The sequence below is a fragment of the Meleagris gallopavo genome, chromosome 7 (genome assembly GCF_905368555.1).
Source record: "Meleagris gallopavo chromosome 7, MGAL_WU_HG_1.1, whole genome shotgun sequence".
Taxonomy (NCBI): domain Eukaryota; kingdom Metazoa; phylum Chordata; class Aves; order Galliformes; family Phasianidae; genus Meleagris; species Meleagris gallopavo.
The window spans coordinates 26,111,077-26,124,786 of record NC_139410.1 but is presented as its reverse complement, the minus strand read 5'-3'; the positions used below and the strand labels follow the sequence as shown (position 1 = coordinate 26,124,786).

Here is a 13,710-nt window from a genome sequence, read left to right as displayed (position 1 = left end):
ACAGGGATTCATGGCTTTTATAGGATTTGCTATCCTTTGCTGGTCTGCAAGGAGTCTGAATTTGCTACTCTCCAAAGATGTGCTGTCCCTGGCTAAGTTCTTTACAGAGAGAGTGGTGAGGTGCTGGAATGGGCTGCCCAGAGAGGTTGTGGATGCCCCGTCTCTAGGTGTTCAAGGCCAGATTGGATGGGGTCCTGGGCAGCCTGGTCTAGCATTAAATGGGGAGGTTGATGGCCCTGCATGTGGTGGGGGGTTGGAGATTCATGATCCTTGAGGTCCCTTCCAACCCTGGCCATTCTGTGATTCTGTGATTCTGTGGCTTACCCCTTGGGAAAGAGGGAAAAGGTATAGACTGGAAAAGGATGGAAGGAGAATTCTTGTTGTTCATGGGATTCTAAGAAATTTGTAACCTGGTCCAAATTTTGTTTAAAGTGTAACTTTTTTTCTTAGCTAAAATTTGTACTTTTGTGGAGAACAGAATGTGAACTTTAATTTATTCCAAATAAATACATCAAATAAAATGCTGCACTGCAGCACTGTCAGGTAGCTATGTCTGGCTACTGCACAGAATAAGGTGCAGCTGCAAGAGAGCAAAGACACAGCTTTGCCCTGAGTGTGTACCTGGAGAAGAGGCGATGGTTTTTCACATAAGCTGCAAGGCCATAACTTTTGCTTCTGGACATGAACTGACCAAAATGCAGGCTTGACATGAAAAATATCTTGTGTTACAGATAAAAGGAAAATTTGTGTTAGCCTATCACAAAAGCAGAAACCCATGAAAGACCCACTTGCTTTACTAACACATCGAGAATACTTAACTTTCAATATTGTGTTTGAGAGAGTGGGATGCAGACAAGCATAAGGTCAGGATATTTTGGCAAAAGTCTTAGAAGCTTGGAGATAATGTATTTTACAGCATCACGCGTTGAGATTGCAGAGCATTTTCCTTTGGCATTGCTGAAAACGTTGTCTTTTGTTCTGATTAAGGTGATCTGTCAGTTTAATATGGCAGGGCTCACCACAGTGACTTGCATTTTGCTTTATATCCAGATGTTTAGGTGCTGAAGCCTACTGCTCAGTGCCACTTCAAAGATATAAAAAACAGCAAGGAGAATCGTAGAATAGAATCATAGAATTATTAAGGTTGGAAAAGACCTCTAAGATCATCCAGTCCAACCATCCACCTACCACCAATATTTCCCCACTAAACCATCTCCCTTAGTACAGCCTCTAAACGTTTTTCGAATGCCTCCAGGGACAGTGACTCCACTACCCTCTTGAGTAGCCTGTACCAATGCCTCACCACTCTTTTGGAGAATAAATTTTTCCTAATGTACAATCCGAACGTCCCCTGGTGCAATTTGAGGCCATCATTTCTTGTCCTATCATTGTTATCTAGAGAAAAGGCCAACCCCCACCTCACCACAACCTCCTTTTATGGAAATGCAGAGAGCCATAAGGTTTCCCCTGAGCCTTCTGTCCTGGGAAGTCCTGAGAAAGGACTGGTTTGCAATAACTGAATCTCACCAGTCAATTCTATGCATATTTCCTTTCAAGTTTTGTTGAACTTGAGGAACTTTGAGGAAAACATGACAGAACTGAATGGGTTTGTCAGCCCAAGACAACAAGTGGGGGGCCACCGGGGACATTTAGCAATATTCAGTGCAGCAGAAGAAGAGGAATTTCACAGTTTGGCTTAAGAAAACACAACTAAAGCCATGGGCAAATAGGAGATGAAGGGTCCCCACACAGCTCGAGGCATCAGAAGGTGCTGTCAGTGCTCTGTGACTCTGCCAGCTGGATGGGAGAGGCACAGAAGAACTGACAGTCATATGTCAAGAGAGACTCGAGGTGGGATAAAATGTGATGATTGGAGAGGTGGACTCCAGTGACAATCCAGAAGCAGTGTCTGGGACCCTGGCTTAATTTGGAAGCTGCTTAGAATGATACACTGCTTGTATAAGGAACATCTTTTAAGAGGATGCTGCTCTAACTCTGGCTGGATTTATCACAGAGAAATGCTGCTTTGGGAAAAGCACTTGCTCATACACCAACTACATCATATTACTGTGTGCCATTTAGTATGGTTCTCTGTTGAACATCTATTGATTTTTAAGAAAGAATGATTTAACAGACAAGTTTTTCTTCAATAGAAATGAAATTACTGGTGAATAGGAATCTAGCCTGTAAGGGAGATGCTGGCTCACCACCTTTTCTCTAGCAGGTGCATGTCAGGCCTTTCAAAAGAATCACTGGAGGAGCATTTGCAAAGGGATCATCCCATTGCACTCCAGAGCAAGCACGTAATTAACTCCTTCTGAGAGCAAAGGCTGGTATTGTCTTTCAGGAGCAGAGTTTCTTGGAATGGTTGGCTGGTTCAGAGATGTGGATAACCATCTGAAAAGGCCACAGCTGGGCCTGCGTGGAGGCACTGTGCATTAATCTAGCATGAGATTTGGTAGGCTAGAGCCCTGGGGTCTGCACTCGATTCTATCACTGCCTTGCTGTGTGCTTTGAAGAAGGGTGTTTAACCTTTCTCTGGCTCATTCTGTTCATTAGTGTAAGGGGGCAATGATACTAACCCGCTCCTGGGGAGTCGTGAAGCATGACTAAGCTGTGTTCGCCATGCACTGTGGAAATACAAAGTATGTCTAAGTCCTCCAGGAGCAAAGATAGGAAGAGCTGACATGAGCTGCTGGCTCCTTGCCCAAGGCCCAGCCCCAGAACATGACTTCTAGGGGTGCTGGGAGGGAGCACGAGATTTTTCCCATGCATAATTCCGTGTCTTGTTTAGCATTGCCCAAAGGACTCTGCTCTGTTAATTATCTTATTATCCATGCTGTGACAGTTGTAAGTCCCTCTTGCAGACATGGCACCTAATTGCAGCATGAGGGCAAGAAATAACTGCCCAGAGCACCTCAAGTGTACTTGAAGTCTCCAGTATCCTACCTGGGCTGTGCTGGATGCCTGTTTTGTGCAACAATAAACCCAAAGGCCATAACAACTCTTCACGTAGTCATCTTCAGCTTACCCTAACTGTATTTTTAACATGATCAAAATATCAGCTGCTGTTGGCTTCATTTCTACTAGCAGGTGTGTGTACAAAGAGGGGGCTTGAGGTAGCCTGAAGGAGGGTGGGGGAAGTTCCTCACATCTGCTGTAAAGTGCAATGTGCAAGTGGGTACACGTACCTCTTGGAGGTTCAGATCAGCTGAGATAAGGCAGCGAGTTGTTGGCATCTTGTGTGCACATCGAAGTCCCAAGAGGTCCTGGCTGTGGCCAGCATCAGGGGTCCTGTGGCTGCTAAGGTACTGTCTGGGGTTGTTTTGAAGCACAGAAGGGTTATCTTATCTTGTGTGTGTGGAGGGAGCAGAGATGGGAAATGTGAACAAAACTTTCACATTTTAATAAAAATAGCAATCAGGTGCTAGAGTGACCTTTCATTTACACCTGTTCAGTCCATTGGCTCTGAACTTGGAGAAGTTCCTTTCAGTCTCCCACAGTAGAACTGAAAAGCATGCTTGTTTTTACTTAGAAGGAAGCTTCTTTGAAACAGGCAGATGCAGTGCTTGAAAAGAGGGCTCTGCTCAGAGCTGGAAATAAGTCCGTTCATGTCTTCTGTCTGAAACACATTGCCACCCTTACAGTTTCAGAACTCCTTAGGGGGAGGGTCTCAGCTTTTACTCAACTGCTCCTGTTGTGCAGCTTCCCACTGGAAAAGCCTGGTTTGTCTTGCAGTCCTGTTGCTCAGTGACATTGCAGACAAAGACCATTTCCCATTGCAAACAAAGTTGTTTCTAACCCAGAGGATGAGTGAACAAGTGAATGGGCATAATGTTAAAAGTTCATCCACAAGGTGCCTTGACTATGTGAAATTAACACTTAGTAATGACTTTGACTTGGGAATATCATGGCAAGTGGATTTAAGTGGATATATTCTTCCACCCTTTCTTAAAGTACATCTCAGCTGCTCTCCTGCTGCCGTAGTACTTATACTTCATGGTACCAAGCACTGTGAGTGCTTAATCAGGTAACAAGGCAGCCAAATATAAGTTAGGAAGCCAATTAAAAAATACTTTCTTCTACAGGATTTTTACTGAGGCTTGGCTCTGTCCATAGGCAGATCAGTGGAGAAGACACTGTTCAGAAAGTAAAACACTTCTGTTTGCACCCAATTTCCATGAGTGTAAATGGTTCTTCAGCACACACTTAAATTCTATTCCCCAGGGTGGAGGCAAGTTATTCTACCAAGCCAGGCACAGAATAATGGACCAGGAGACCAGCTCCTGCTTGAGCTGCTCTGTGATGCTGGCTGAGTTGCTTACGCTTTGCTTTCAGTGTAAAGGAAATTATGTCTCTATTTTTTTTTTACTTTTCTATATGTTCAGGTGGCAAATTCTTCAAGGCTGGGTTGCATAGATTAGGAAGATCTTTACATCAGATAACTTCGTGTACCTGAGCTGGGGGCTAATACCGCAATAAGGAGTGACAGAAGAGCCATCCTGATGGTGTTTCATTTGGCTTCTGCTGGTGACTTCATTGCCAGAGGAGCCACCATCAACCACTCTGTGTGAGGCAGCAAAATCTCAGTCTGCTCTGAGAATTTGGGGTATTACTGATTAACATGGGTGTTTTCAGAAATGTGCTGATGTTATGAGTATTTGTGTGTAATAGTTAATAGTAGAAGTAATCAGCAGTTTGAGGTACCTTACAATGTGTATAATATTGTTTATCCCAAAATATTTAGAAGAGAATATTCAGAAGAGCGTGGTCTCTTGCTCTAGAGAACAAAAGTGGCTGAAATGCAGCCAAGACAGGGATGAAAGAGAGCTTTTGTTGTAATACCATAGAGTGAAAGTGCAAGATCTTTAGGATAGAAAGAGAGTAAAAGGGTTGTCCTATCCCTCCAAGTTTGTGCACCAGCTTTTTATATGGGAGAAAGAGGTTATTAGAACAGCTGGTTGCACCAAGCCATTGCTCTTCTGGCCTAGTTCAGGAGGGCTTAATTTGAGAGAGAAAGCAGTTAGTCAACATTTACTTACAAGAAAAAATGTGAGGGGGAAAAAAATAAAAAAGACCAAGAAAGCAACCCATCTATTCATGCAGAGTGAGATCTCAGTGTTCTCATGTATTTCTTAATCCTACTCTTCCAGCTGCTTTAAATTATAGTTTAGCAAGGTATTAAACAGACATAACTTCAAATATGAACAGGAAAAAAGGCACAAATGGGGCAATTCTGGGTACAATAAACCATGCTTGTCATTCACAGTCCTCATTCATTCTTGGACCGAAATTGCAGTTAGGATGCAATTCATAAAAATGGTACTGTCTTATTCAGCAAATCTTTCCCTTGGCTTTTAACTCAAGGTATAGCTTTACAGGTTGAATAGGGTTAAAAGAACTTTTTTTTTTTTTTTAAATTAAGGTTTAGTTGTTTCTAGCAGGGCAGGTCAGCTGATGGCTCCGGTAGCCTGGTCTGCCTAATGGTGTTCATATTACTGCTGATGAGATGTGGAAAGGATCAAACAAATGAAAAGAAACTGCCAGTGGCTCTTCAGACACCAGGTAAAGCAAACTGATGAAAAATTAAGGGAAACCCTCCTTTCTGTAAGAAAGCTGAAAGGTCATGCTTAGAGAGTTGAGGTTATTGTGAAGTTTTTGGAAGCTCCTTGTGCTACATTAGTACTGTGCTCCTGCCTGGTTTACATCTCAGACACCTGAGTGATCTCAGCACTAATGATTTGTTCAGGTGCTACTCAGCAGTAACTGAGAGGACAGAGATTGGCTTTACTTAAATGGATACTAATTCCTCTCTGCATCTGTTTTGGCTGAGTGCAAGGAAAAACGTGTCCTTTAGTTCTGTCTATTCATTAAATATATTTTGGTTGAATTTTCTTTGTGGTGCTATTGGTGGAAAAAAGAAACCCACCTAATATTAAAATTTATTACTCAGTCAAACTGTCTAGCATTTTACAAGACTGAAACAGGGAGCTGAAGTCTGCTACGTAAGTCTTCTAAAATCAATGCATTTAAATAGCATGCTTAACAACAGGGTAGCAACTTCAAGTCCCTGGTTATGAGAACTTTCTCCTTAGGGTGTTGTAACACTGGAGGCCAGTGACATGCTAAACTTCTCCAGGTGAAGGCTTATTCCATGACAAGTCATGTCCGGGAAGTGCATTAATATTTTGGTGAGCATTTGCTTCTCTAAGCAAGTCAAGTCAGATCAGCCACTGGATGAGAATTTTCCTCCATTTTAAGACTTTAACTATATGTTAAAGTACTTGGTTCCTCTGCCCTGCTAGGTGCACTTGGAGGTTGTATTATTTAAATCTGTAGCTGATGCTAAAGAGTTAATAATAAATTAACTGGGAAAGCGTGCAGTCCTTAGAGACAGAGTATAGTTTCAGTATATGAAAGAACTCTCAGGTGATAGGACTAGGAGAGAAGATGGAAGTTTTGTGTGTGTGTTTCTCTGCATACTTACAAGAGGTGTGATAATTACTGATAAGTTTTGTTCAGATATTGCTAATAGATTTCATTCTTCTCTGGGGAAACATTCCCATTATAGAGTAGAGCAGAGATGATGCAAATCAGGTCTGCATTGTCTGAAGCTCTGGCATCAAGAGTTTCACTTCCAAAGTCTTTCATCGTCCTTGTTCTCACCCTTCTTTATGGACAGTTTGCAGTGTTTGAGATCCTTTGATTTATTTATAGACAAAATATACAGGAAACTCTATAATTATGATTTCCATAATATAGAAGTGAGAGGTAACAGGAGAAGGCAAAATTTCTCAAGCCTTCTAGTGATCGTTTTGACCCCATATGAATTTCTTGTGTGTGGAAGTTTGAATAACTTTCTTTACTTAGGCAGAATGTGCTGACTACACTCTAAACAAGGCTCTTCAAAAGAGTCCTTAGGATCATTTTGTCACTATAGGAGCTTTGATTTCGCTGGCATAAGACTGAAACTTGCATTTCTATTATGTGAGGGAATGCCTGTAGATGAGAGCTTCTAAACTGGGTGAAGCTCTACCATCAAAGATGTACTTTCTATTGTTTAAATAAAGCATAACATGGTTCACCTGGTATAATATAAATATGTCTTCTCTGGGAGATTGTGGTGACAGAGATGTTGGAAAAGGATCAAGTTCATCAGACCCCCTGACAGATGGAATGCAAAAATATGAACTTAGCTATGGCCAACAGCCTCAAGCACACAATCAAGTCCATATGGCTTAATATATGCCAGGTGATTGCTGGTAACTGCATTGTCTTACCAAGCAAAAATGTGAACTAAATGTGTTAACTAAGCCTCTTCTGTAGATTTTTATGTAAATGTGCATTCCCTCCTATTTGTGATGGATATGAACACACAGAGGGAGGGCTGCAGGAGCTCAGCTGATGTGTGATATCTCACACTACAGTGACTTCTGTCAGGAATTCCCTTGCTTTGCCTTTAGACATGTGATGAGAGGCAGATTGGGAGTTACTCTAGTCACTGCCTTGATTTCCCTGCTGGTTTTCTGTGAAAAGAGATGCTGCTGAGAAACATCTTTCCTTTTTTCCTCCTTTTCTACAAAGTTCGTTTGCAAGGATGGATTTTGGGGGAATGTTCTACAAGAGTCATCTCTGTTGCAGCTGGCATCTGTCCAACCCTAGTTTTCTCAGTATGCAGAAAAAGCCATGAGTACAGCCCATATTGGCTTCAACCAAAGCATTCCAAGGGTGTGGAAACAGTCCCTGTGTTGTTGGGATTACAACATGGGCCTCCATTACAATGTTTGGAGTATTTTACTCCAGACCTGCTCAGAGCTTTGCTACAAGAATCATTAGGATACAGACGAACAAGTAGCATATAAGTATTTTTCATGTTCTGTGTAGAGGAATCCAACAAGAACTCTTTATTCATAGAAATGGATAACTAAAAACTATGGCTTGATTTTATAACTTTTCCCTTTCTTCTTTTGGTATCCTAACAATTTGTATTTTTTTCTGTTTGCTCATGTAGGAACTACCTCTTCAGACTTAGTCTACACAACGTTTCTCTTATTCAGGTATGTTCATTGTTTTGTCTTTTCCTTTATTTGACTTACTAATGAATTTTCTCTAGTATTTGTGCATTTTCTGAAGGTTGTGGAGTGTAAATTTGCCCAGAGTGGTGGAGCAGGGACAAGTCAAAGTGAGAACATAATGCATATTTCCACTCCAACAATAATGCTGGGGGGAAAGGCTCTTCTACACTTGCCCATTTGGACAGCACTTCCTGCTCTTGATTCTTGAGTGTTTGGGCGGTAAGGGGATGTGCCAAAAATATGGCACCTTAAAGGAACAAAGCATGTAGTGTAACATACAGGCTTAAACAGTACAAGGAATAAAATCCTTGGCTTTCATTAGAGGAGGTGTCAACAACACAGGAAAAGCATTTACTGTTCTTGTCTATCCCCATTTTTAGCTTTTGTTGGCCCTCATTGAACATGGACTGCTGAGAAGCTGTGTTTTGTTGAATGTGTTACTAAAACCAAAACTGGACTTGCAAGCATTCAGCAGGCAAAATGTGTTGCAAAATATATGTTAAGCATGACAGAGTGGAGGCAAAGCAGCTGAAGTTTGAAGGGATTTGTTAATACTCAGCAGCGTTAGGACTTTCCTCTCACTGCACTGAATCTGGAATTGAAAGATGCTGGAAAATTTTTTGATGAAAACTCCAACTGCTTATCTTTAAATGAATACCTGTGTTCTGGAAGGAATATTTCCCATATTCTACAGTTGTTAGTGCACCAAAGATGTATTCACCATTTTTCAGACAGATGGAAAGGTCTTCTTTCTCTGCATGGCTTTATAAAGAAGCCATTGGGCTAATATTTTCAGCCTTTCTTCTGTGCAAAAGCCTTTTGCTGTTAGTAGGGGGTACAAGTATAGATGGAGAGAAGAAAAGATGTTTAATGGTTGTAAAATGCATTGAATCTTCCTTTAAATGGAAAACAAAGTCCAGAGTTACCAATGACAATAATAAAGAGTTAGAGAAGCTGATACTCCCATTTGGCAGGAGTTTCCCTTTGCAGAGCTGTATTAGCATGGCTGGAAGGATTCCAGCGATCATACAGGAGAGGGAAGTCTCTAGTTACGTGAGGTGCTATACCTTCTGCAATGCCTGTGATCACACTGCACCATGCAATCTCTTGTGCTTGTCAGATACGGGATTCTTTTCCATGAAAATCTACTGTGAATTTCCTTTATGCACTTCTGAAGCCAGGCTTGGCTTGAGCTCTTCTCAGTGCACCAAGTTTCCTTTCCTACCCAGCAAAAAATGGGAAGTCTCCTTCTATGGCACTGGAGGATGCTGTGGGACCTCCGGGTTAACATAATGAGCTTAGTTTGCTCCTGCTTTCTGGGTGTATCCGGTCACTTTGCCAAGACTTTTTGCATGACAAAGAGAGCATGGAATTATGTTGACACACGTGTTGGGAATGATGGAAGTGATTGTTTCCCAACCTAATGGTTGCCTAAGTAGCTGCTTGGCTCGCATCCACAAAGCACATGATGCAGCTTAGAAGCACCCCCTCCCACCTTCCCTTCGCCGTGTATCATTTTAAAGTTCAGATCAGAAAGCAAGACAAAAAATGCAAGGAATCTGTAGTGAGATCTATGGAGGGCAAGAACACAGTTTAAGAAGTAGTCACAATGCTAATTTGGGTTGGTTTTTATCTCCTCTTTGTTTGTAGCTAAAATACAGCGTGGATCTTGTCAGACTTGATCAGGGAGTAGAGTTTCTTCTTTAGGCTGTGGTCTGATGTATTTCTGCTCTTGGGACTTCAGTGGTGCTAAATCAAGGTGCAGAATTTTGTTGGCAGATATCTGCTCACTTGTACTTCTGTGGGATGGAGTGGGATGTCTCCATATACAGCAGATGATGCTGGCTGTGGGGCAAAGCCTGGCAGCAGGAGGGATGTACTCTGCAGCAACATGGGGTAAAGTTTAAAGGTAGTTTCCACCAAGTGCTCTCCTGCAACCTGCTGTATCCCTAGGCTTTACCATCTCTGTGGGGAAAAGGCAAGGGCATATTGCAGCCCCGCAGCAGCCCTGCAAAAAAGAGGAGGCCAGAGTACTCCCATGAAGTAGATGGCTCCCAACCAGCTTTTCAGCAAGGCTGGCAACAATATCTTGCTGGAGCAAAATCCCCTTGCCAGTGTCTGCTTACATAGCAAATTCAGTACTTCTGTCTCTCATTCTGTAATGGGTAGATTTACTAGCTTGCTCTGCTTAATGCGTGCTTTTCCTGACAGAAATCTTTTCTTTAACAAGAAAATGAATATTTCCTGCCATTAAGCAAGCTATAAAGTTTTTCATCACAATATTATTTTATTCATTGCTTTTCAATGGGAATAAATTCTTCTTTGGGGGGGATTATGATCTCCTTTATGTCTATTGTATATTGCAAGACCAGTGTTAACTGTGTAGTTACTCTCTGATTTTAGAAAGGTTTTGAGTTCCCAGTCTTTAAAAGGCTGCTTTTTCCTTCAACCTGTTGAATGACTGTGGGTAGCTTTCATTTAAACCCAGTGCAAAATCCATGAAATGAGCAAGAGCTCTCCATCAAGTTCAAGGATCTTTTTGTGAAAGCACCACTCCTGGAAATACATTTTAGTTTCAGAAGCTAAAGTTCTGGAATTACTTTTCAATCCAGATTGGACTGCCACTAATAAGAATGTAGCTTTGTGATCTCTACAGAGAAGAATATTCTACAGTACCACGGAGCCTTTCCCTGGAGCTGGGGTAGGAAGTTATTGTCTTGGAACTGCAGTGGAACAGTTTTTCACTCAAAGGGTGGTGATGTACTGGAACAAATTACCCAGAGAGGCTGTGGATGCCCCATCCCTGGAGGCATTCGAGGCCAGGCTAGATGTGGCTCTGGGCAGCCTGGTCTGGTCGTTGGTGACCATGCACATAGCAGGGGGATTGAAACTAGATGATCATTGTGGTCCTTTTCAACCCAGGCCATTCTATGATTCTACCCAAAAGGTGAAATTTAGCATTCTGTGGGCAAGTTACTGAAAAAGAGCTGTGTAAAAAAGATTACCCTATAGAACGAGTGTTATTAGTGGGTAGGGGAGAAGAGAGATAAATTTTAGGATATGTCAGCTTTTGGCGTATGTTATATTTTCATGAAGGAATTGTTTCTTTTCTTTTCTTAGTTCCCAGCTCTTTCTTTTTGATTCCTTCTCCTGAACCAAATGCTTTGTCCCTGTTACTCTGCTGTGTGGCAAAGCTCGGTCCCAACTTGGATATTCTGTTTGTGCTGCTGACGTTGCATCGCAGAGAACTGTAGCACTGAGCTTTTGCTTGGGAGCTGGTGATGGAATGAAGTAGAACTAGTTCATTTTGTGCTCTGCAGAACAATTTTCTGGGATTCTCCCTCCTCTCTTTGTTTCTGAAATGTGTTTCAAAAATTCTATTCTGTGTCTGAGAAACCTTTTACCAAACGAGTGTCAGTTGCAGGAGAAAATTTGATGGTAGTTATTTTTTTTTGTGAGAAGGAAGTTTGGCTGAATGTCAACATCCAGAAGAAAACTGGGGCCAAGGTATTTTGGGGATCATTTGAGATTTTGTTTGTCTCAGCCTTTCTTGCCAACACTCAGATACATTTTTTAGAGAATTTCTGAAAATCAGCATCTTACCGTGCCCCAGGCAGCGTATCCAAAAAGTACCTGTTAAGTTTGGAGAGTTTGGCACATAGCATACAATTCCTGCAGCAATAAAGAAACAAAGTTCTAAAATGGATGCCACTCTTAATCTTTTAGCAACTCTGTTAAACAAAATCCATGTAAAGTTTCATCGCCATCTTTCAACTCCCCTTCTGTATGCTTTATAAGCTGTAAATATTAGACGTTTTATGGAATGCATTTTTAAAATGATGTGCACTTGGAGCATATGCTGTTTAATTTATGTATGGGCCTGAAACAAGGTTAGCTCCTAATCTGCAGCTTTTGCAGCGAGGCCATAGAAAATTCTGCTTTCAGCTGGAGTTTGCGTGTTGTAATTAATAGAGTGGGTGGAAGGGTCATTTTAAAAACATAATCCTTTGAACAACTTTCTTAAAAAGCACAGTGCTGATTAGGACTTCTAAGCAAGGAATGCTACTCTCTGGTGTGTGTTAAAAGCAGGCTGCTTGGCAGGCAATTCATAAATCTCAGCAAGGTGCCTACCCCCAATCCCTCCCATTTTACCTGGGATCTAGAGCTCTCAATAGAACCGAGTGGGAAATGACTTTTCCATTTCCAAAAACTTTTGGAGACGCCAACGTATTTTGTACTGTGATAAAAACAAGACTTGTTGACATCTCTGAAATCTGAAAGAGAAGGAGGTAGACACATGCTTACTTGGGATACAAATATTCTGAGTCAGGTTATTTTCTGAGGGAACTAGAAAGAGGATTTGAATTGGCATTGCTCTCATCTCAAATGATTAACTTTGTTTGGGACATATTTTTTTCTTTTCCTTTAAGTCTGCATCTAAAAATTTTCATCTGGACCCAAGGGTCCCTTTTGGACTCTCTTCTAATAGAAACTGTTAGGATTTCATATAATGTTGTCATTCAAATTATTTCTTTTAATGGGAGATCTTTAACGAAAAAGTTTCTGGCCAGCCCTGTGAAGCTTGTATGCCAACAAATTATGTTTAATAAGGTTAATAGCATTGAAAATACTTCATGACTACCCAGTCCCTTTCTTAAAAATAAACCATATTTCAACAGAATATGGAAGAATCAACAAGTGCACCTGTTGGAAAACTAAGTGGAAGTCAGTTTATTTCATCTGAAAATCTCAACACTGGAATTTCAGGATTAAAGCATGTTTTAATTAGCAATCTAATTTTTCATTCTCATGAGTGAGGACTAAGACCAGAAGAGAGCATTTTACATGTCATATGGCAGTAACTCTGAATGTGGGAGGGTTACCATAGGGTTATGTGCTGCTCTGTAGCAGCAGAGCTGTTAGCATCTACATCGATGGCCCAACTGCTAACCATTAGGATGTTAAAAAGATCTCCAAATTAATTTGACAGCACAATCATTCCTGTGGGTGCTGCCCTGCATGTATCCAGTCACAAGGGCAGTCCCACTGAAAGCACAAAGCTTAAACCCAAGCTCAAAGTTAGCAACATGGCAAAGCAGCAGTAGGTCTGAAGGTCTGATCTGAAGCTTACTGAAGTCGACTTCATTCTGTTGATATCATGGGGCTTTGCAATGGATATTTAAAAAAAATAATAATAAAACGACAAACAACTTACAATAGGAATGAAATATTTCTTTATGGTCCTGTAGCAGATGAACTGCAGCTATATATCCAGGGCATTTACCCCAGTTTTATTTCTCTCGTTCTAAGAAGCAGAAACCTCCCTGCTATGAAAAGGAGGCTCCCAAGCTGAATAGCTGCTCTTGAAGTCACACTTCTCTCCCTGCTATTCCCCAGGGAACCTTTAACTCTGTGGCATAATCACTGGTAAATCATCAGTACCCATCAACAACATGTAGTTTAGTAATAACAAAACTTGCCTTTCAGTCCTAAATATGTCACATAGCAACAAATGGAATGGGTTTTGTATTTTGCACTTTGAATCAAACAAACCAACCATTAAATGCATTATTTTCTACTTATTTAGGGCTCAGTAGTGCCACATTTATGTGTGCTGATGAGAAACTGTGCTGAT

General features: G+C 41.3%; 1 protein-coding gene across 5 annotated transcripts in view; it reads left to right on the top strand.

The window, feature by feature from the left end:
* SEMA5B (semaphorin 5B) overlaps positions 1–13,710 on the top strand; it is a 251,596-nt gene that overhangs the window by 142,365 nt on the left and 95,521 nt on the right. For all 5 annotated transcript variants that reach the window (XM_085228315.1, XM_085228316.1, XM_085228314.1 and 2 more), the window contains one exon: positions 8,012–8,057. In XM_085228315.1, the coding sequence (XP_085084441.1) occupies positions 8,012–8,057 (46 nt within the window). The remainder of the gene's footprint in view (positions 1–8,011; positions 8,058–13,710) is intronic.